A 25,476-nucleotide genomic window follows, 5' to 3' on the forward strand; every position below is an offset into this window, starting at 1 on the left:
GAGAAATCTTTCACAAGAATTAGTCCAGAACCATAGTTTTAGCTTACATGTATGTCACTCTTTAGTCTGCTTCATGAAAAAAACAGTACTGGTGTAAAATGAAGAAGTCTGCAGTAGTGACCACAGCATGGCTTGAACCTGCAACCCATAATCTTGAGTTGCCGAAACCTTATCTAATGAACTACTGTACTGTATTGAGAAAATTCCTATGTAATTATTTCAAATGGCAAAATTAACATCAGACTGGTGTTTCAATAATTACAGATTACCTATATTACCTGTATCATTTTGGTGCATTCAGTAAATTATGAATAAATTTACCCTTCCTCTGAGCATTTCGTAGGCACAGATCCCCAGTGACCACCAGTCTATAGCATAGGAGTAACCAGAACATTCCTCTAAGGCACAAGCATACATTTCTGGAGCTGAAATATAAATACATAATTAACCCTTACCCTGCTATATTTCTATAATGGACTGGTCCATCTTTCAATTTGGACAGTACCACATATCATTCAAAGGGGTTTTCACTGAAAATTTACTGACTGAATAGCGAACAGTGCAGACCATGATCAGACTGCACAGATGTGCAGGCTGATCTAGGTCTGCACTGGTCGCAAAGGCAGAATCATCTGCCGCCAGCAGGCTAAGGGTTAATTCAATTCTGTTTAAACCACAGGCATTTCTACCACAATGGTTATTTAGAGGGGACATTAATACATGGATTTTAAATTTTAACACATAAAGCAAGTACAAAAATGCCCTAAATTGTATATTTTTTCGAGAATGATGAAAATACAAAGTCCATAAAAATTAGTCCCCCAAGCCTGAAATGCTTTAGATAAAAAAAGGAACAACTAACGTTCACACAGCCTACCATAGCCAAATGGTAGATCAATGATGTTCTTTTCAGGAGACACAATGACTTGTACTTGCTCTCAGTTGCCAAACTTAGCATACAATGACACTAAAACACACCATCTTGCAGAATAACAAATATTCATTTGTATAAAAACCTCAGAAAAACTGATTTCCTGAGATGCGAAGATACTGGTAATATCATAATTGAGCCGTGCCATGGGAAAACCAACATAGTGGCTTTGCGACAAGCATGGATCCAGACCAGCCTGCGCATCCGAGCAGTCTGGTCAGGATCCATGCTGTTAGCTAACAGTTTCTCTAATTACTATAGGCTTTGAAAGCGAACAGCATGGATCCTGACCAGACTGCGTGGATGCGCAGGCTGGTCTGGATCCATGCTGGTTGCAAACCCACTATGTTGGTTTTCTCATGGCACGGCTCATATGTCTATTGAGAAACTTTTATACTCTTTACCATAAGACCATAATATTTGAAGATCACTACTGGTTACTGTTACATACAACTGAAAGATTTCATGAACAAGAGCTGTCTGACCTTTCTCAGTGCTTGACTCTGAATTAGAGCTTTGGTAGTAAAAACTTTTTTAATACTTTAACAAAAACAATTCTAAATTAAAAAGGGGCATAACTCAAAATTCAAATTTTATTTTGGGATTATTATTGGGATTGTTTCTCCTGGTTTATACTTTGATAGCAAATAACTATTTTAAGTTTCAAGTCAAAAGCTTTGATAGTAACAGATATTTGACTTTATCAAAAATTCCAATTAATTAAGTTAAAAGGCATTTCTCTGTAAAAATTTAAAATCAGAGCTATGGGGATTGTTTCTCCTTGTGAAGACTTTGATAGTAAATAAATATTTCAAGTTTCAAGTCAAAAGCTTTGATAGTAACAGAGATATTTGACTTCATAAAAAACTTTATCAAGAAATTCTAAGTGAAAAAGGGGCATAACTGTCAAAATTAAAATCAGAGTTATGGGGATTGTTTCTCCTGGTGTAGACTTTGATAGTAAATAATTATTTCAAGTCAACAGCTTTGATAGTAACAGAGATATTTGACTTTATCAAAAACTTTAACCAACGGCAATGCAGGCGAGTGTAATAGCTCTACTTTTTCTTCGAAAAGTTGAGCTTTAAACAGTAAAACATAAACTAAGAATAAGCAAGTATCTCATTTCATTCATACATCAGAAACAGATAAATCTTTTAATTTCCTGGAAAGCATAAGCCTGTTAAAGTCCCTTGGGATATCAAATGTCTACATTATTTCCAGAGATAAATGGCAACTTAGCACAAATGTTATCAATAGTCATTAATTTTTCAGTAATTCAACATGGATACCTGCTGTCAATTCATCACAAATGGTAAAGAATATCTTAGATAACAGGAAAATCTGTGCATATGTATGGAAATCTCTCTCTATTTTATTTTGTTGCACACTGACATTTTGTGTATGTCACAAACCTTCTTTCTAAAATGGACTGGTCCATCATTCAATTTCGGCAGTACCATTTATCATTTAAAGGGGTTTTCACTAAAAATTACCATGATCAGCCTGCACAGCTGTGCAGGCTGATCTTGGTCTGCACTTGTCGCAAAGGCAAAATCACTTGTCGCCAGCAGGCAAAAGTTTATCATGGTGGAAGACCTCAGGAGCTCATCTCGGCATTATTTCAGGCATGAGTGAGAATATAAAACAACAGACTTTCCACATGCCAGCTTCATGACTTCCTCAAATAACAACAAAAGCAGGCTTTGAACTCGCTTTAACTTTAATATGTCACCTTGAATTTTTGGCATTATTTTACTCATCTTTGTAAATATTTCATAGTTCTGCTCACCAAAACAAACTTTAGCTCATTGAATTTCTAGTGACAACACTAAAATTATATTTAGGAAATGTTCAAAAGGCCCAGAAAGGTGTACGTTACTAGGCCTACAACCTTCTTGCATCATAGGAGTAGATAAAATCAATACCTGGTAAAGTCAAAATCATTAGCAAATAAAAGTTTTGATATTTTTTATGTTGTGTGATGTATATTTGAACTATTTAATTCACTTCATTGTAAAGAATAGTGGTAGCTAAGGTTCACAGGTATCATATAAATCCTGACTGCACTTGTTTCTTACATCTATGACTCTATGCTGGACGGCTACTAGTGCATTTATTTCAGAAACCCATGGAGCCCTTTACAAGACAGCCCTCAGTTGCATATGCACACCAGAAGTAGAATGCAGAGACTGGATATTTTCTAGCCAATGGTAAAATTTACTTGAAGAAAGAGAAAGTTAAAATTATTTAACAAAGATGTGCTGACATTATCTTTGTGTCAATGTTAAATTGCCAATCAGTGTGCCTCTTAATTCTGAACTTAATCAAAGTCCATGTTAAACTGGCAAAACAAGCCATTTCATTGGTCTCCATTTAAGATGACAACTTACAAAAACTAAATTTTTCATGAGAAGCAAATTTGTTATTTTCTTGAACTAATGCAACAGGTTCTCTAATTGCAATAGGCTTTGAAAGTGTACAGCATGGATCCTGACCAGACTGCGCAGGCTGGTCTGGATCCATGCTGGTCGCAAACCCACTATGTTGATTTTCTCATGGCGCGGCTCATTTGAATGTTTTCAGTATTCATGTTCTGCCTTACCTGAATGGATTTCAACATTACATTGAAGAAGACCTGAAAGTGAAAATTGTCCATAAACAAGAGATGCTTTTGAGAAAAGCGCATGTCTCCCACAACTGCCCCTATGAAAAATGTTTCTCTAGATGGTTTAGACGAGTTGATCAAATTAGATGGTCTGGATAAGTGGATCCAATCAGTAATACAAGGGCCATAAATCAAAAGTGCCTGGGCGGAGTCGGCTAGTTATCGAACTTGGCTAAGGTCTTATGGCCAAACACATTTTGTTCAAGTTTGGTGAAGATCGGATGAAAAATGTTCGATTTGGAGAGCAGACGATTGTACAAAGGCGAATTTTTCGGTAATTCAAGGGCTGTAACTCCAAAATGCCTAGACTGATTTGGCTAGTTATCAAATCTGGCCAAGGTCTCATGGTCAAACACATTTTGTTCATGTTTGGTGAAGATCAGATGAGAAATGTTTGACTTAGAGTGCGGACAAGAGTAAAAAGGTTGATTTTTCGATAATTCAAGGGCCGTAACTCCAAAATGAATGGACCGATTTGGCTAGTTAGCGAACTTGGCCGAGGTCTTATAGTTAAACACATTTTGTTCAAGTTTGGTGAAGATCATATGAGAAATGTTTGAATTAGAGTGCAGACAAGAGTAAGAAGGCCGATTTTTGGTAATTCAAGGGCCATAACTCCAAGATGCAAGGACCGATTTGGCTAGTTATCGAACTTGGCCGAGGTCTTATGGTCAAACACATTTTGTTTAAGTTTGGTGAAAATCGGATGAGAAATGTTCGACTTAGAGTGCAGACACACACACAGGCTGGAGTAAATCAATATGTCTCCCACACCACTGTGTGGTGGGAGACATAATTAGGTGTACCTTAATGTAGTGAAGTCCAATGGACTTAATGTTAAAGTATTATTTGCACATCGTAAGACTAACTAGTTTCTTCATATTAACACTATCAAGCAACTGTCTGTGGTCAGTATCCTAAGCTGTAACAATTATGTCTGGACACAAGACATTTCCTTCAATTTTCCGACTTATTTCCAATTATTTCGGATTTATTCCCATATAACATACAATACCAGTATCCAATAAACTTGACATTTCGCAGACATTATGTTTTGAAAAGTGCAATGTCATTGACTGAAAAGTTATCCAGTCTGTTAAGCAAATGGAATAACAAGAGCATCGCCTTGCCGGTGCTGACGCTCATCTGATTTTTTTTTGTGTAATAGAAATATTGTCCTACCCATGATTTTCTAAGTCTAAAAAGGGCCATCACTCTTGCAAAAAGCAGGATAGAGTTATGTTTCTTGATGTACAGTGTCCACTTATGATGGTGAAAAACTGTTGCAAGTCTTAAAGCAATAGCTTTGATAGTTTATGAGAAAAGTTGACTTAAACATAATACTCAACCAAGAAAATGATTTTCTAAGTCCAAAAGGGGCAATAATTATTGCAAAAAGCAGGATGGAGTTATGTTGCTTGCTGTACATGGTCAGCTTATGATGGTGAACAAGTGTTGCAAGTTTCAAAGCATAAGCTTTGATAGTTTAAGAGAAAAAGTTGACCTAAACATAAAACTTTACCAAGAAATCTGATATTTTCTAAGTCCAAAAGGGGCCATAAATCTTGCAAAAAGCAGGACGGAGTTATGTTTCTTGCTATACAGGGTCAACTTATGATGGTGAACAAGTGTTGCAAGTTTTAAAGCAATAGCTTTGATAGTTTAGGATAAAAGCTGACCTAAACATAAAACTTAACCAAGAAAACTGATTTTCTAAGTCCAAAAGGGGCAATAAATCTTGCAAAAAGCAAGATGGAGTTATGTTTCTTGATGTACAGGGTCTGCTTATGATGGTGAACAAGTATTCCAAGTTTCAAAGCAATAGCTTTGATAGTTTAGGAGAAAAGTTGACCTAAACATAAAACTTAACCAAGAAATCTGATATTTTCTAAGTACAAAAGGGGCCATAAATCTTGCAAAAAGCAAGATGGAGTTATGTTTCTTGCTATACAGGGTCAGCTTATGATGGTGAACAAGTATTCCAAGTTTCAAAGCAATAGCTTTGATAGTTTAGGAGAAAAGCTGACCTAAACATAAAATTTAACCAGGCGACGCCGACGCCGACAACCGCTCAAGTGATGACAATAACTCATCATTTTTTTTCAAAAAATCAGATGAGCTAAAAATGAAAGAAACTCAATTTTTCTGCTCTTATCAACCTAATTACTCTGCTAAATTTCTATTATGAACTTGTCCATCTTTCAATTTAGACAGTACCATTAAGTGTTAAAAGGGGTGCTTACCAAAAAAGATACTGACTGAATGGTGAACAGTGCAGACCATGATCAGCCTTTACAGATATGCAGTCTGATCTTGGTCTGCACTGGTCGCAAAGGCAGAATCACTTGCCGCCAGCAGGCTAAGGGTTCAATTTGAGCTCTCAACCTGTTTCAGTAAGAAAATGACTTCACTTAGTTTTTTTAGTTTAAATGTACTTTACTGATTATTCAACACAAAAATGGGCCAGGCTGCAGATTGTAGCACATCAGATGACAACCCTCCCCAACACTGGTACGTTTTTCTTGAAAGGAGAAAATAAATGTTAATTAACAGGTTTCCTCAAGTATGTCAAACACAAAATGGCATGATATCTTAGAGACGCTATCCATTAAAGCAGAAAAAGAGTAAGATCTCGTTTATTGTGTCTATATCGCATTAATGTTGTTTGATTTCCTTATACCACTTCCTCCCGCAGGAAAACTGAACACAGAAACCCATTAAAATTGCAGACAATTTCTACAAGAAATGCATCGAGAGTAATGGAATTTTGCTTCGATGACAGGAAATCAAGTCGGATGATTTGTCCCTATAGCATTAATTTGTGAACTGTTACATTAACGTAATAAGAACTTCTAGCTTAAAATTGCCTCTGTTTTAATTGAAACGACACCATCCTCCAAATACCATCCTTCCATAAATACAAAAACATGCAAAAATGTGTTTGTTAAGTAAATGCTATGAGAGAGGTTCAGATTTCACAGCTGTTGCAGTTCAATAACATAAGGAAGTTTTCTAATAATATTTCAATGAGTGAATGTGGTGTAAAAAATTCAACAAAATAGCTGATGCATAAGTTCAAAAATCAAACAAAGCCTAATATGCTAAAGCTTGCAGAAAATTTAACCCTTACCCTGCCAAATTTCTATTATGAACTTGTCCATCTTTCAATTTGGGCAGTACCACTTATTATTCAAAGGGGTGTTCGCTGAAAATTTGCTGACTGAACAGCAAATAGTGCAGACCATGATCAGCCTGCATGAATGTGTTGGCTGATCCTGGTCTGCATTGGTCACATAGGCAGAATCACTTGCCGCCAGCAGGCTTAAGGTTAAATTATGTTCAGAAAATTCTGATGGGGCTTTAAAATTTCTGTACATGTAATTTAAGAGGCATACATTCTTGGATACCGACTTTTAACTGTTTTTTTCCCTATGCTGTTTCATTTTTTCTTTCAAAGATTCACAGCGGGATTGATTTCCTTGAACATTTCTTATTTCTTATGAAAGTGATTTAAATTTTCAAAATTTATACTCTCACTCTATACTTTCCTCAGCAAGAACGAAATCAAAAGTACTGCTGAACTTGATTCAAATGCACTAAAAACACATAACATTTCTTGCACATCTATAACACTAAAATGAGACAATTCTGATATATAACGCCACTAAGAAAGCGTATACAAATAATGCCAGAAACTCCAATATAACAAGATAACTTAATTGAAGTTACATCTCACAGAAAACTTAGAGAATCATCATATAATCTGAGGAGAAAGTCTAATTTTAGGGCATCAAATTCTATTAAAAAGAAACTTCTCCTAAATTTTAGAGAATTACACCAAAATACATTAATATAATGTAACATATCACCAGATTTGTCTGGAACAGGAATACAGACTCGTTTTAACAAGATGCAAATACACATTATTTGTTGACTGTCTGACACCAGGGATCCAGATGAAGATCCAAATTAAACAAGAGCTCGTAGAATACGATGTATTCAGTAATTGCACAAGGATCAGAAATTATCTGGTTACTGTACCCAAAAGTTTTACTGTTCTCGTTCATTGTAACCTTGACCTTTGACCTACTGATCTCAAAATCTATAAGGGTCATCTGGTAGTCATGACCAACCTCCCTATCAGCTTTTATGATCCTAGGCCCAAACATTCTTGAATTATCATCCAAAAACTGCTTAACTGTTTCGGGTCATTGTGACCTTGACCTTTGACCTACTGATCTCAAAATCAATAGGGGTCATCTGCTCGATATGACCAACCTTCCTATCGACTTTTATGAGCCTAGGCCCAAGCCTCTGCAGAACAATATACCCCTCCTTCTTTGAAGGGGGGCATAAAATGGTTGTATTTGGATAGGGTTGTTCGTTAAGAACGGTCAAGATCATTAACAATGTTTTCTTTTGTTTGTTTGTTTTGTTTTGGGTTTAACGCCGTTTTTCAACAGTATTTCAGCAGAATCTTCTTTTATGGATTTATTTACTATCACAACAGCAGTCTTTTAGTGTCATAAATTATGGCAGCTTTAAGAAGTCTCCCTGTACCTGACACAGTGTTGTTATATTTTCTAGTGCTTTGAGATCATACAGTCAATTCAATCTATATATGTAATAGCATTCAACTTCAGGCGATGCTAGGGGAAAAGATTGTTATTGCACATTTCATTACCAGTCCTCTCATAAACAGACTCAATTTAACCCAGTATGCCATTATTGTTCATGGCTGAATTCTTTGTTTGTTTGTTCGTATTTCAGTTATGTAACAGGTAACAAGTCCCTGGCTTCTGTACCAGTACAAACCTGTTCTCCACAAGTAACTGCCAACTTCCCGACATGAATCAGAGGTGGAGGACAAATGATTTCAGACAGATTGTCCCAGAGATCATAGGTCCCACCTTAGGATCGGACTCACGACCCCGAGATCCCCGAGCTAAGCGGGCGGGTGGTTAAATTCTATGATTCCAAAGGATCTTCCTACAGATTATATTGTAATCCAACAGAACCAATCAATCTTGTAAAGTGACATCTAGTTATGTGACAAATACCAGAAACATTTGGGTATAAGGTCAAGCAATACATTTTGATACAAAAGAAAAGTCAGACCACTTTGCTCTGTTACAGCTATAATCTTCATAAAACATGATAAGTCACCAACCTAAATAAGGCTTTGTTCCTGACAGTGTAGTGGCTAACTTTCCATTAACAACCTTTCCTCTAAAGCATCTTATTAAATAGCTGAGGCTTCTTACCCATATAAGGCTTTGTTCCGGACATAGAGGTGGCTAATTGTCCCTCACTGATCACCGTGGCGATGTTAAAGTCTGTTATATGGACATGACCTTCTTCATCAAGCAGAATATTGTCTGGCTTTATGTCCCTGTAGAAATTATACAAAATCTAATTAATACAATATTCCTATCAAAACGTGACTTGTTTTCTGCTGTCATGAAGTATAGCTAACATAATGTTGCTACTATTTCTGGTACTTCAGGATCATGGTTAAATAGATGTGTCTTCATTCAAACACAGCCAAAATGTGTGCAGGAAGGTCAGGAGTGCTTGTGGAAGGAATTCACCTATTACTGTGTCTAACTGACTAGCCTTTATAGTAATAATTCAAATTTAAAACACAAGGCTTGTCAACTACATTTTATTATGTCATAAACTACAAAAGCATTCCTGTATTTTAATGTTTGAGAGTTCAATTTATAATCTGGTCTGCCAATTAGGGGAACCAGCAAGAGTTACCCTGCCTTATTTAGGAAAATCTCACCTTCACAATGAATAAAACTAGCTGAACAAGGTAGTCTGAAAGACAGCTAAATCCCCCGCCACTGCTATGGATAGTGAAAGGGTAAACCTTTGATTTTAGCTGTGACCTTGACCTTGAACTGACATGGCTGACTCATGAATTCTGCACAACATCTTGATGAGGTGATCATTTGACCCAAGTTTCATGAAAATCCTTCAAGGGGTTTAGGAGATACAGAGCTGAAACCTTTGACCTTCAGTTGTGACCTTGACCTTGAGTTGACATGGCTGACTCATGAGTTCTTGATGAGGTGATCAGTTGACCCAAGTTTGATGAAAATCCTTCAGGAGATCTACAGAGTGGATACCAAATGGAAGGCTCAAACCTTTGACCCTTAGCTGTGACCTTGACCTTAAGCTGGCATGGTTGACTCATAATTTCTTCATATCGTTCTGATGAGGTAATCATTTGACCCAAGTTTTATAAAATTCCTTCAAGGGGTTTAGGAGATATAGAGCGGACACGACATGGAAGGCTCAAACCTTTGACCTTCAGCCGACATGGCTGACTCATAAGTTCTGCACATCGTCTTGATGAGGTGATCGTTTGACCCAAGTTTGATGAAAATCCTTCAAGGGGTTTAAGAGATATAGAGCGGACACAAAATGGAAGGCTCAAACCTTTGACCCTAAGTTGTGACCTTGACCTTGAGCCAGCATGACTGACTCATGGGTTCTGCACATCGTCTTGATGAGGTGATCATTTGACCCAAGTTTTATAAAATTCCTTCAAGGGGTTTAAGAGATATAGAGCGAACACAAAATGGAAGGCTCAAACCTTTGACCTAGAGTTGTGACCTTAACCTTGAGCCAGCATGGCTGACTCATGGGTTCTGCACATCGTCTTGATGAGGTGATCATTTAACCCAAGTTTTATAAAATTCCTTCAAGGGGTTTAGGAGATAATAGAGCGGACACAAAATGGCAGGCTCAAACCTTTGACCTTGAGTTGTGACCTTGACCTTGAACCGACAAGGCTGACTCATGGGTTCTGCACATCCTCTTGATGAGGTGATCATTTGACCAAGTTTCATGAAAATCCTTCAAGGGGTTTAGGAAATATGGACCGGACACGATTTTGTTATGGACGGAAGGACGGACGGAAGGACAGAAGGACGGATGCAGACCATTCCTATAATCCCTCCGCCACGGCGGGGGATTAATAACAAACCGGTCCATTATTAAAAGTACAAAACCATCACTGACCTCCAAACCGAACTATAATGATCACAGCAGAAAATGATTCCTTTTCCCACTAACAAGCTAGTACAATAAATGAAGCAAATCAGAAACACCTTTCTTTTGACTGGAAACAGGTCATTAAAGCATCATACTTAATAAATGTAACAGAAGATTATTATCCTCTGTACAATCCCTAACAAGGTTATCAAAATACAGATATGACATTTTTTAATCAGGCACGCCTATTAGTTCATGAAGATGGCAGGACTAGAAATCAAGAGATTGCAAGTTTGTCTCCCAAGGCTGAGAGTAAGTTCTTTTCAAGCAAACAGCAAGTCTGAAGTTGTCTGTCCTCCACATGTGAGTCACATGGAGAAGCTAGTTTGCAGAGAACAAGCCAGTACCGAATCCAGGAACATTGGTTGGGTTAACCCTTACCCTGCTTAATTTCTATAATGAACTTGTCCATCTTTTAATTTGGATAGTACCATTAGCTGTTAATAGGGGGGCTCACCAAAAGATACAGACTGAACGGCTAACAGTACAGATCATGATCAGACTGCACAGAACCAGTTCGGATTTAACCAATATCAGAAAGTCAAATCATGCTCTTTAATACAGGAAGCCATAAAACACCGTAGCACTGATCATACTCAGGAAAAATTGTACCAACTTTAACACTGAGATAAGAAAGTTACAGGGTGTCTCTAGATGGGTAGGCCTATATACTTTCTGCAGATGTATAATTTGGTATTATTTCACTGGAGTTAGGAATACTTTCTGAAAGGATTTTTGCTACTTGTCACAACTTAGCAATAGCAAACCCAGATGATAGCGCATTTTCTTCTTCGTATGGCCTAAACTCTCTAGAAGCATAGTTTCATGTTTAAAGCTAGAATCACACTGCCCCGGATGGGCTTGTGGATGAGTTCTGGATAGCATCTGTAACGCATCCGTCAAACTCCTAATTCATTTGCAAGTCATCTGGTGTATCTGTTCAGAAATCGGGGGCATCCGGGGGAAACGATGCCAAGTTTTGAACATGCTCAAACTTTTGCCATGGATAATATATAATTTCCATAAGGAATGCGTAACAGATCCATAACAGTCCTGAAAAGATCGTAAAAGTCCAGCAGACAATCACGAAGGTCAAAAATATGAGCTATAACGGTTTTATTCCGGTTCTAATAAGGTTAATTTAGGTTCTGTTACGATTGCATTAGAGATTTATAACGTAACAAATTCGCAAAACACTTTTTTTTGTCTTACACATCCAGAGCAATCTGGGGATGGGAATCCAGAACTCATCGGCATGGATGGCAGTGTGATTCTAGCTTAACTAATAAACATCACATGTCAAGATGGATAAAGTGCAATGTTGTCACAAAGTAAGTACTAACAGTGCTATCATATAATTTTTTGCATGAAGCTCTCCCAAAATTACAACTTTCCCAGAAGATTTGCATAATTTTATGAAGTCTTTGTGACACTTTTTAATTCTGTGACATTGTTTGATTTTGTCGGCAAAAAATTGCATGACGTTGACTTAAATTTGTGGATTTCAGAGTTTAAAGATTAAAAAAAAAGATTTTTTTCTTTAGGATTTAATTTCATGACACAATACAAAATCAAAGGAAATTACTAGAAGTCCCGTGTGACAGTCATGGATTTTTAAGTATAATATGCTTATTTGTTTGTTTTGGGTTTAATGCTGTTTTTCAACAGTATTTCAGTCATGTACCGGCAGGCAGTTAAACCTAACCAGTATTCCTGGATTCTGTACCAGTACAAACCTGTTCTCCGCAAGTAACTGCCAACTTCCCCACATGAGTCAGAGGTGGAGGGCATAATATGCTACATTCAACACAACCTAACTTCTTCAACTGATTAATTTTTTTTTTCACTGAATTTTCCTAATATTAACCTTTAAATTAAATTTTCTTAGTAAAGACAAAATGTGTTTTTCACCAGACAAATAAGTATCATTAACTTACATTTCAATAGGGAAGGAATGTATCTGCGAATTTGGTGTTGAACAGATTGCTCCCGGTGGAGTATTTAAGGTACAATAATTCGAGTGCCTCTGGATACAGACCAAGCTAAAAATTGTGACAAGTCATGCTAACTTGGAAACTCACAAACATTTTGCTTAATTGACACTGGATTCACATGAACTTCTCTCCGATTATTTTACTTAGACAGTAAACAATCCATAAACAATCGCAATTTTACAGATATATAGCTAGTCCAAAAAAAAAAAATCAGACCAAAAGTGGACAGACAGACAGGCAACATATGTTTGATCAATGTTTTTCATAACAAGTTTTTTTCTGTAATTTCTCTTCAATTGTAGGGAAGTACCACTGATATAATATTTCATTCTTAGACTAAAGAACTTTAAAGGTGGGAATAATTTTTTTTTAAATTTTCAAAATATCTTGATTACTTCTTAATTTATTGTAAAAAATGATTTTGATGAGGTATCACCAGAAATAAACAAATAAATTTGGACATTATTTGTGAACAGATTGTTAAATTTTTTTCCGGACACCTCTGTAAGCATAATAAGCAACATCTCCTTAAAAAAGTTTTGTAAAATTTCTAAACAAATTTTTTTGAACATTTGACTTATTTTTAACCCATTACTTGGTCATAATGGGTCAATCAACTAACCGATGACCTCAGCTTTAAAGCCTAAGCAGTGTCTACAGTAATTTTCCTCTGTTAAACAATTTTTCACCAATTAAATCGCAGGTTAACTGTGGTATAACACAAAGGAAGACACTGAAAGTGCAATCATAACCTGTTCCTAATAGTTCAATGTACAGAAGCCTTTTGTCTGCAAACTCGTCCATATATATCAGTACTGATATAGCAGGAAAGAAAACAGAATTAAGAATCCTGGAAAATTACAATATTCTGGAAATGACAATTTCTTTATTCCATTTCTCCAAAACATTTTTTGTTGACAACATCCTTCCCTATCCCCAAGTCTTATTCCGAAACCATCTTTTATCCACTGTTTGCTTTATTATGATACAACTGAGTGCTTTTGTCATTCAATTTAGAGATAAGCTCTGAAGAAAAAAATATTATTTATGCTCTCTTTTTTGAACAAGTTGAATTAACTTAATTCAAGGGTAAATGTGAGACTTGCTTGCCACAAACACAGCTACCTCCACCTCTAAAACTTCTTACGCTATATAATTCACCATGCCAAAGTGTTTCTCTAACTTACAAGTTTATATTACCATTTTGTCTGTTCTTTCGCATGCATACAGTGTTACCTCCATCCCTTTTTGTTTGTCTGCAACTTTATAATTGTGATTTTCTCCATTAGTTTGCTATGGAAATGCAGCTTTTCAGATTTGCAAAAAGTATTGCTCTTTTATTGTTAATGTTCTGCACAAAGAAATAACTATCTCTCTTTTCATTTTAAAGGAGATCCATTTATGCATCTTAATGCCACTGTTAGTGTGTGATTGCAGGGAAATGTTTCTCAACAATAAAATATTTAAAAAAAGTTCATGTCAGGAAACTGTTTGACATTTCCTTTTAAGGTTTGAAATTACAATGATTTTTGTTTATCCTTATCTCTGAAATAGAGCTGTTTTCAAAGAATTTAGCCCCTAAAAATGTTATTGATATATTCCATTTAATCTAGAAAGTAATAAATAAGTCTGTAATACTGTAGCAGAAAGTAAGATTATAAGGTGAACATGAAGTGGATACACACAAAGTGATATCAGCGTGGATGTACTTTTAGTGACATCATAGAAATACACAAAAGTGACATCACTGGATATACAAAGTGACATCAGTAGACCAACAGGAGGTGTCATCAGTGGATGCACAAAGTGATATCAGTAGACCCACAGGAGGTGTCATCAGTGGATGCAAAGAAAGTGAAATCAGCGGATGCACTGAAAGGGATATTAGTAGATCAACAAAAAGTGACATCACTGAATGAAAAGGAAATGACAACAGTGGATGCACTGAAAACTACATCACTAGTTGCCAAAAAAGTATCATCTGTGAATGCACATAAAGGTTTGGATGCACAGAACATAATATCAGTGGAGGCAGAGAGCAGAATATCAGTCGAGGTAGAGAACAGGATATCAGTGGATGCAGAGAACAAGATACCAGTTGATGCACAGAACATAATATCAGTGGAGGCATAGAACAGGATATCAGTGGATGCAGAGAGCAGGATATCAGTGGAGGCATAGAACAGCATATCAGTGGATGCAGAGAACAGGATATCAGTGGATGCAGAGAACAGGATATCAGTGGATGCAGACAGCAGGATGTCAGTGGAGGCAGAGAACAGGATGTCAGTGGAGGCAGAGAACAGGATGTCAGTGGAGGCACAGAACAGGATATCAGTGGAGGCACAGAACAGGATATCAGTGGAGGCACAGAACAGGATATCAGTGGAGGCACAGAACAGGATATCAGTGGAGGCACAGAAATTGGCAACAATATTTGCATAGAAACTGACATCAGCAGATATAAAGGAAGTGACAACAGAGGGCCCACATGAAGTGATACTAAGGATGCACAGTAAGTGGTATCAGTTGATGTACAGAAAGTGACATCCGTATCTGCTAAGAGATTGATATCAGCAGATATACAGAAAGTGACCTTTGTGGATGCACTTTAAGTGGCTTTAGTAGGTACACAGAAAATAACATTAGCAGCTACCCTAGAACTGACACCAGGCATCATGCAGGAAGTGACATCAGCAGAGGGTGCACTGGAAGTGACATCAAGGGATGCAGTTGATTTCATTGTAAACAGACTGAAGGCTCATCAGAAAGAATTTTTTATCGCAACAAATTAGTACATTATAGTGACTATGTAGTTGTCATGTTTCAAATTTGATATATCTTGGAAGTTTATAAAATGGTAAAGTTCCAGAAACATTCTTCATTTTACAACAAATTTTAAACCTGAATGCTAATGGCAAACTAGCAAATTAACTCTGCAACAGATAAGTTGGGTTGAGAGCTAGTGAAAGCTAAATAAAACAAAAGTCCAGAGTTTTACATTCACTACATCCCTAATTTATTACAATGCACAGCCTTATATCAGCATCACCCTTGGATGCTGTATTTCTTAGGAGCTTGACAAAGGGCTCTCTAGATAATGATTTAAGATAAATTTCACTATGACCCTTCAGATCCTGATCTTCAAAATGACAGCGATCACCTTACGATATAAACATAGTCTACAAAGTTTTTTTAGTTGGTGATAGCTCAAAGAGCTGCAATAATGAGTTTGAAAAAAAACTTGTCATAGACCTATTGACATGACCTATTGACCCTAAAGCAATATGGGTCATCTGCTGACCACAGATAACCACTCTATGTAATTTGACAACTGTAGGACCAAGTTTTCCAACTACTGATCAGAAACCAACTGACCTATAGTGGGGCAGAAAGGTCAATCAATCAACCAACCAACACGATCAAAATAAAATAAATTATCTTCTTAGTGGGGAGTGGGGAGGGCGAGGGGGAGGGGGGGTTAATGTGTGCATGCATTCTGGTTTACAGTTTTTTAAACAATTTTTCAGTCATAAACAATGTTATGTGATATGAGAGAAACCCTTACCTGTGTATAATATGTTTAGACTGCAGGTAATCTAAAGCCAAAGATATCTCAGCAATATACAGCTTCACTCTGTCCTCGTTAAACTGACTTTCTTGCTGAATGTGGTACCTTAGATCTCCACCCAGCAGGAGATCCACAACCATAAACATGTCCTCCTCATCCTAAAAATAGAAATTTACAGTAGAACAAGGTGAGTCTGCAGCAATTTTGAAAATTCTGGCAAATGAATATAAAAATTAGTTGAACACACAAAGAAAGTAATTAGTTGAGCAACTCACACAAAAAAGTAATATGTTTAACACCTAACAAACAAGAGGACCATGATGGTCCTGAATCGATCACCTATCCCCACATGACCCAGTGTTGAACTGAGTACAACGTCGTTATTTCTATTATTTGACATAGTGACCTAGTTTTTGAGCACATGTGACCTAGATATCATCAAGATAAAAAATTCTGACCAATTTTCATGAAGATCCATTGAAAAATATGACCTCTAGAGAGGTCACAAGGTTTTTCTATTATTTGACCTAATGACCTAGTTTTTGTAGGCACGTGACCCACTTTTAAACTTGACCTAGATATCATCAAGATGAACATTCTCACCAATTTTCATGAAGATCTCGTGAAAAATATGGCCTCTAGAGAGGTCACAAGGTTTTTCTATTTTTCAACCTACTGACCTAGTTTTTGACCGCACATGACCCAGTTATGAACCTGACCTAGATATCATCAAGCTGAACATTCTCACCAATTTTCCTGAAGATCCATTGAGAAATGTGGCCTCTAGAGACATCACAAGGTTTTTCTATTTTTAGACCTAGTGACCTAGTTTTTGACCGCACGTGACCCAGTTTCGAACTTGACCTAGATATCATCAAGGTGAACATTCTGACCAATTTTCATGAAGATCTCTTGAAAAATATGGCCTCTAAAAAGGTCACAAGGTTTTTCTATTTTTAGACCTACTGACCTAGTTATTGAACGCACGTAACCCAGTTTCGAACTTGACCTAGATATTATCAAGATGAACATTCTGACCAATTTTCATAAAGATCCCAGGAAAAATATGGCCCCTAGAGAGGTCACAAAGTTTTTCTATTTTCAGACCTACTGACCTAGTTTTTGACCGCACGTGACCCAGTTTCAAACTTGACCTAGATATCATCAAGGTGATCATTCTGACCAATATTCATGAAGATCCATTGAGAAATATGGCCTCTAGAGAGGTCACAAGGTTTTTCTATTTTTAGACCTACTGACCTAGTTTTTGATCCCACGTGACCCAGTTTCGAACTTAACCTAGATATCATCAAGGTGAACATTCTGACCAATATTCATGAAGATCTCATAAAAAATATGGCCTCTAGAGAGGTCACAAGGTTTTTCTATTTTTAGATCTACTGACCTAGTTTTTGACCCCACGTGACCCAGTTTCGAACTTAACCTAGATATCATCAAGATAAACATTCTGGCCAATTTTCATGAAGATCCATTGAGAAATATGGCCTCTAGAGAGGTCACAAGGTTTTTCTATTTTTAGGCCTACTGACCTAGTTTTTGACCCCACGTAACCCAGTTTCGAATTTGATCTAGATATCATCAAGGTGAACATTCTGACCAATTTTCATGAAGATTTCATGAAAAATATGGCCTCTAGAGAGGTCACAAGGTTTTTTTATTTTTAGATCTACTGACCTAGTTTTTGACCGCACGTGACCCAGTTTCCAACTTGTCCTAGATATCATCAAGATGAACATTCTGACCAACTTTCATAAATATCCCATGAAAAATGTGACCTCTAGAGTGGTCACAAGCAAAAGTTTACGCACGGACGCCACACGATCAAAAAAGCTCACCTTGTCACTTAGTGACAGAGGTGAGCTAAAAATATGACCTTTAGAGAGGTCACAAGGTTTTTCTATTATTTGACCTAATGACCTAGTTTTTGAAGGCACGTGACCCACTTTTAAACTTGGCCTAGATATAATCAAGGTGAACATTCTCACCAATATTCATGAAGATCTCATGAAAAATATGGCCTCTAGAGAGGTCACAAGGTTTTTCTATTTTTAGATCTACTGACCTAGTTTTTGACCCCACGTGACCCAGTTTCGAACTTAACCTAGATATCATCAAGATAAACATTCTGGCCAATTTTCATGAAGATCCATTGAGAAATATGGCCTCTAGAGAGGTCACAAGGTTTTTCTATTTTTAGGCCTACTGACCTAGTTTTTGACCCCACGTGACCCAGTTTCGAATTTGATCTAGATATCATCAAGGTGAACATTCTGACCAATTTTCATGAAGATTTCATGAAAAATATGGCCTCTAGAGAGGTCACAAGGTTTTTCTATTTTTAGATCTACTGACCTAGTTTTTGACCGCACGTGACCCAGTTTCCAACTTGACCTAGATATCATCAAGATGAACATTCTGACCAACTTTCATAAAGATCCCATGAAAAATGTGACCTCTAGAGTGGTCACAAGCAAAAGTTTACGCACTGATGACGGACGCCACGCGATCACAAAAGCTCACCTTGTCACTTTGTGACAGGTGAGCTAAAAAGCGACTAGTTGAACAACGTAAAGAGAAAGTAAATAATTGAACACCTCAAAAAGGAAGTAAGTAGTTGAACACTCCACAAATGAAGTAACCAGTAACTGTTGTACACCTTGGATATATGTTTTCAGATATTATCTGGCCCACTAAAGAATCCAGTAAACAATGCTCATGAAAATATAAGCAGGCCAAATCCTAGATCTCAGAGTCAGCCATGCTACTGAAAGTGGCCAAAATAGATTTTACAACTGCAAGAATAAAGAAGCAGACATTAATAGTTCCATGGCAAGGTAATAATTAGCCTTTAGCCTGCTGGCGGCAATTGGTTGTGCCTTTGCGACCAGTGCAGACCAAGATAAGCCTGCACGGATCATGGTCTGCAATGTTCGCTATTCAGTTAGTAAATTTTCAGTGAACACCCCTTCAAATGATAAGTGGTACTGCCCAAACTGAAGATGGACCAGTCCAATATAGAAATTTAGCAGGCTAAATTGATGAAATTACTGACAAAAGCCTGTAACTTTACCTGAAATGTAAACCAAAGATTGACGAGAAATGGATGGTCTAGGTTTGTCAGTATCTCCACCTCTTTCAGAACGTTTCTCACGGCTTCATTCTTCACACACATTGCTTTATTCATGTACTTCATCGCATACATCTTCTTTGAATCTCTCTTCTGGACTATACACACCTGCAAAATATTTTCCATTTTAACACTGCAAAATGACATTTTATTCTGAACAAGAGATACCACTCAACTGACTCAAGTAGGTACATAATTTCTTGGTAAAGGATGGGGCTGCTCTCAAAATAACTTTGAGCTTTTTCTTTTTTACATGTAAACAAGTAAATAAACAGTATTTAATTACACCTGCAATAATAATAACATTATTCTTACAACACTTAAATTGACATCCTCTCTGGTTTCAACATTTCAGAGAATCCCCAAAGAGCTATTTTCCCCATAAGTGTTCATCAAATTTTACAAATGGACAAAAACTGTAGAGCTGTGCAATCAAATCTAAATATTCATAAAGGTCCTATTACATTAATTCTGGCTTAGCTCATTGAAAGAGATGTTTGAGTAGGAAAGATTGATAGCCAAGAGGAAATGGATAATGCAACCATCTTTTATGGTTTTCTGCAAGCTGATGAGTTTGCAAGGTGACAAAGCTGTTTATTATGTCATGATTAATGCTCAAGTTGATATTACCTTCCCAAAGCTGCCTTTGCCGATTGCACGTAATATCAGGAAGTGGTCAAAATTCACTGAAACGAGAATAGAAACAGGTTGAAAATAACTGAAATATTCTTAAAGAGATAAGTCTGGCTTTTGAAAAATAAATTTGTTTTTATAACTTCTAATAAACTGTGATTTTTTTTTTTAAATGCATTTTGTGCCTCCCATCAAAACAGCTATTTCCTCCAGACTAAAATTTGTTGCTTTAAAATTTAAAAGATTAAATGAATGGATTTCACAATAATTATGAAAGATTGCTGTGCTGAAACATTAAACCTTTTGCTGCTTTGGCCATTCCAGATACTGTATCTTTCCTAATTAATGTCCTCTTCCTCATAAACACCCAACCCACCTTATTAAACTAGAATTTGGTCCATAGGACATGGATGCCCCCACATTATACTGATAGCAAAAACTATCAAAGGGCCATAAATGCAGTAAAAATATTCACAGAAAATAATCCCTTCCTTTATTGTCATCTGCACAAAGTTGTTCATCTGTGAAAGTTTGAAGCAAATCTGGCTAATAGTGTGGGAGGAGCTGGAAAACACAAGATTTTTCTCTATATTCAATATAACAAAAACTTTCAAAGGGCCATAATTGAGGTAAAAATAGTCACAGAAAAAATCCCTTTTTGTGGTCATCTGCACATCAAGCTTGTTCAGCTGAGAAAGTTTGAAGCAAATCAGGCTAATAGTGTGGAAGGAGTAATGGGCACAAAGATCCATAACAGTGATAACAAGAGGACCATGATGGTCCTGAATCGCTCACCTCTTCCCACATGATCCAGTTTTGAGTATCATGTCGTTTTTTCTATTATTTCACATAGTGACCTAGTTTTTGAGCTCATGTGACCCAGTTTTGAACTTGACCTAGGTATTATCAAGATAAAAATTCTGACCAATTTTCATGAAGATCCATTGAAAAATATGGTCTCTAGAGAGGTCACAAGGTTTTTCTATTATTTGACCTATTGACCTAATTTTTTAAGGCATGTGACCCAGTTTCAAACTTGACCTAGATATCATCAAGGTGAACATTCTGACCAATTTTCATGAAGATCCATTCAAGGGTATGGCCTCTAGAGAGGTCACAAGGTTTTTCTATTTCAAGACCTACTGACATAGTTTTTGATCACAGTTTCAAACTTGACCTAGATATCATCAAGATAAACATTCAGACCAACTTTCATACAGATCCCATGAAAAATATGGCCTCTAGAGAGGTCACAACGTTTTTTCATTATTTGACCTACTGACCTACTTTTTGATGCACGTGACCCACTTTCGAACTTGACCTAGATATCATCAAGATGAACATTCTGACCAATTTTTATGGAGATCCATTCACAAGTATGGCCTCTAGAGAGGTCACAAAGTTTTTCTATTTTTAGACCTACTGACCTAGTTTTTGACAGCACATGACCCTGTTTCGAACTTGACCTAGATATCATCAAGATGAACATTCAGACCAACTTTCATGAAGATCCATTGAAAAATATGGCCTTTAGAGAGGTCACAAAGTTTTTCTACTATTTGACCTACTGACCTAGTTTATGATGGCACGTGACCCACTTTCAAACTAGACCTAGATATCATCAAGATGAACATTCAGACCAACTTTCATACAGATCCCATGGAAAATATGGCCTCTAGAGAGGTCACAAGGTTTTTCTATTATTTGACCTACTGACCTAGTTTTTGAAGGCACGTGACCCACTTTCGATCCTGACTTAGATATCATCAAGGTGAACATTCTGACAAATTTTCATGAAGATTTCATGAAATATATGGCCTCTCGAGAGGTCACAAGGTTTTTCTATTTTTAGACCTACTAACCTAGTTTTTGACCGCACGTGACCCAGTTTTGAACCTGACCTAGATATCATCAAGATGAACATTTAAACCAACTTTCATACAGATCCCATAAAAAATATGGCCTTTAGAGAGGTCACAAGGTTTTTCTATTATTTGACCTACTGACCTAGTTTTTGAAGGCACGTGACCCAGTTTCGAACTTGACCTAGATATTATCAAGGTGAACGTTCTGACCAACTTTCATGAAGATCTTGTGAAATATATGGCCTCTAGAGACATCACAAGGTTTTTCTATTTTTAGACCTACTGACCTAGTTTTTGACCGCACGTGACCCAGTTTCGAACTTGACCTAGATATCATCAAGATGAACATTCTGACCAATTTTCATGAAGATCCATTCAAAATTATGGCCTCTAGAGAGGTCACAAGGTTTTTCTATTTTTAGACCTACTGACCTACTTTTTGATGGCACGTGACCCAGTTTCGAACTTGACCTAGATAACATCAAGGTGAACATTCTGACCAACTTTCATAAAGATCCCATGAAAAATGTTACCTCTAGAGTGGTCACAAGCAAAAGTTTACGGACGCACGGACTGACGGACACCGCGCGATCACAAAAGCTCACCTTGTCACTTTGTGACAGGTGAGCTAAAAATAGTCACAGAAAAATTCCTTCCTTTATGGTCATCTTCACATCAAGCTCATTCGTCTGTGTAAGTTTGAAGCAAATTAGGCTAATAGTGTGGGAGGAGTTGGACACACAATATAACTGGACGTACATACGGACGGACAGAAGCAACACTATATGCGCCCTACATAAATGTGTGGGGGCATAAATACATAGATATATACAGATATATTGAAAAGTGATCTCTGCTCTCTAGCGACAAAGTACCCTTTAGCCATTTTGGTAAAGTAGCACAGAATTATTAATTTCGTATCATTTTGAATTCTGTTAATCAGTCTCACATTTTGGTTGTTATGGCAACCAGACTTTTGCAAATATCCATCTAATAATCACTAACTGGATTAACAGTCAAACAAACATCACAAAAAGGATGACAATATAAGGAACATACTTAAAAGTATACTTCACATATCAATTTCTTACCATGTTTTTGATTGCAAATATTGGCACAGGCTTCATCAGCTTTTAAAGGATACCATCAGTAAATATTGTAATGGCTTATGAACATTGTAATAGTCTTTGCCAGCCTATAAATGAAATGGCTTACTAACATTGCGATAGTCTTTGCGAGCCTTTAAATGACATGGTTTACAAACATTACAACAGTCTTTGCCAGCCTTTAAATGAAATGGCTTATGAACATTGCAATAGTCTTTGCCAGCCTTTAAATGACATGGCTTATAAACAATGCAATGGTCTTTGCCAGCCTTTAAATGAATGCCTTATAAACAATGCAATGGTCTTTGCCGGCCTTTAAATTAAATGGTTTATACACAATGCAATAGTCTTTGCCAGCCTTTAAATGAAATGGCTTATAAACAATGCAAAAGTCTTTGCCAGCCTTTAAATGAAATGCCTTACATACATTGCAATAGTCTTTGCCAGCCTTTAAATGACATGGTTTACAAACATTACAATAGTCTTTGCCAGCCTTTAAATGAAATAGCTTTCAAACATTGCAATAGTCTTTGCCAGCCTTTAAATGAAATGGCTTATAAACAATGCAATAGTCTTTGCAAGCCTTTAAATTAAATGGCTTATAAACAATGCAATAGTTTTTGCCGGCCTTTAAATGAAATGGCTTATAAACAATGCAATAGTCTTTGCCAGCCTTTAAATGAAATGGCTTATGAACATTGCAATAGTCTTTGCCAGCCTTTAAATGACATGGCTTATAAACAATGCAATGGTCTTTGCCAGCCTTTAAATGAATGCCTTATAAACAATGCAATGGTCTTTGCCGGCCTTTAAATTAAATGGTTTATACACAATGCAATAGTCCTTGCCAGCATTTAAATGAAATGGTTTATAAACAATGCAAAAGTCTTTGCCAGCCTTTAAATGAAATGCCTTACATACATTGTAATAGTCTTTGCCAGCCTTTAAATGACATGGTTTACAAACATTACAATAGTCTTTGCCAGCCTTTAAATGAAATAGTTTATAAACAATGCAAAAGTCTTTGCCAGCCTTTAAATGAAATGCCTTACATACATTGCAATAGTCTTTGCCAGCCTTTAAATGACATGGTTTACAAACATAACAATAGTCTTTGCCAGCCTTTAAATGAAATAGCTTTCAAACATTGCAATAGTCTTTGTCAGCCTTTAAATGAAATGGCTTATAAACAATGCAATAGTCTTTGCAAGCCTTTAAATTAAATGGCTTATAAACAATGCAATAGTTTTTGCCGGCCTTTAAATGAAATGGCTTATAAACAATGCAGTAGTCTTTGCCAGCCTTTAAATGAAATGGTTTATAAACAATGCAATAGTCTTTGCCAGCCTTTAAATGAAATGGCTTACATACATTGCAATAGTCTTTGCCAGCCTTTAAATGACATGGTTTACAAACATTACAATAGTCTTTGCCAGCCTTTAAATGAAATGGCTTATAAACAATGCAATAGTCTTTTCCAGCCCTTTAATGACATGGCTTATAAACAATGCAATAGTCTTTGCTGGCCTTTAAATGAAATGGCTTATAAAAATGTAATAGTTTTTGCCAGCCTTTAAATTAAATGGTTTATAAACATTGCAATAGATCTTGCCAGCCTTTCAATGAAATGGCTTACAGGCATTGCAATAGTCTTCGCCAGCCTTTAAATTTAATGGCTTATAAACAATGCAACAGTCTTTGCCAGCCTTTAAATGAAATGGCTTATAGGCTATGTAATAGTCTTTGCCGGCCTTAAAATGAAATGGCTTATAAACAATGTGAACAGTCTTTGCCGGCCTTTAAATAAAATGGCTTATGGACATTGCAATAGTCTTTGCCAGCCTTTAAATGAAATGGCTTATAAACATTGCAATAGTCTTTGCCAGCCTTAAAATGAAATGGCTTATAAACAATGCAATACTTTGCCAGCCTTAAAATGAAATGGTTTATAAACAATGCAATAGTCTTTGCCAGCCTTTAAATGAAATGGCTTATGGACATTGCAATAGTCTTTGCCAGCCTTTAAATGAAATGGCTTATAAACATTGCAATAGTCTTTGCCGGCCTTTAAATGAAATGGCTTATAAACAATGCAACAGTCCTTGTCAACCTTTAAATGAAACGGCTGATGGACATTGCAATAGTCATTGCCAGCCATTAAATTAAATGGTTTACAAACATTGCAATAGTCTTTGCCAGCCTTTAAATGAAATGGCTTATAAACATTGCAATAGTCTTTGCCAGACTTTAAACGAAATGGCCTATAGACTATCCAATAGTCTTTGCCAGCCTTTAATTGAAATGGCTTATGGACATTGCAAAAGCCTTTGCGAGCCTTTAAATAAAATGGCTTAAAAACAATGCAATAGTCTTTGCCAGCCTTTAAATGAAATGTCTTATAAACAATGCAATAGTCTTTGCTAGCCTTTAAATGAAATGGCTTATAAAAAATGTAATAGTCTTTGCCAGCCTTTAAATGAAATGGCTTATGGACA

General features: G+C 36.6%; 1 protein-coding gene across 3 annotated transcripts in view; it reads right to left on the reverse strand.

Moving 5' to 3' along the window:
* LOC123546742 (serine/threonine-protein kinase 32A-like) overlaps positions 1–25,476 on the reverse strand; it is a 130,527-nt gene that overhangs the window by 12,676 nt on the left and 92,375 nt on the right. For all 3 annotated transcript variants that reach the window (XM_045333255.2, XM_045333259.2, XM_045333258.2), the window contains 5 exons: positions 20,008–20,063; positions 19,321–19,485; positions 16,227–16,387; positions 8,864–8,991; positions 322–425 (listed from right to left, as the gene is read on the reverse strand). In XM_045333255.2, the coding sequence (XP_045189190.1) occupies positions 322–425; positions 8,864–8,991; positions 16,227–16,387; positions 19,321–19,485; positions 20,008–20,063 (614 nt within the window). The remainder of the gene's footprint in view (positions 1–321; positions 426–8,863; positions 8,992–16,226; positions 16,388–19,320; positions 19,486–20,007; positions 20,064–25,476) is intronic.

The sequence above is a fragment of the Mercenaria mercenaria genome, chromosome 9 (assembly GCF_021730395.1).
Source record: "Mercenaria mercenaria strain notata chromosome 9, MADL_Memer_1, whole genome shotgun sequence".
Lineage (NCBI taxonomy): Eukaryota > Metazoa > Mollusca > Bivalvia > Venerida > Veneridae > Mercenaria > Mercenaria mercenaria.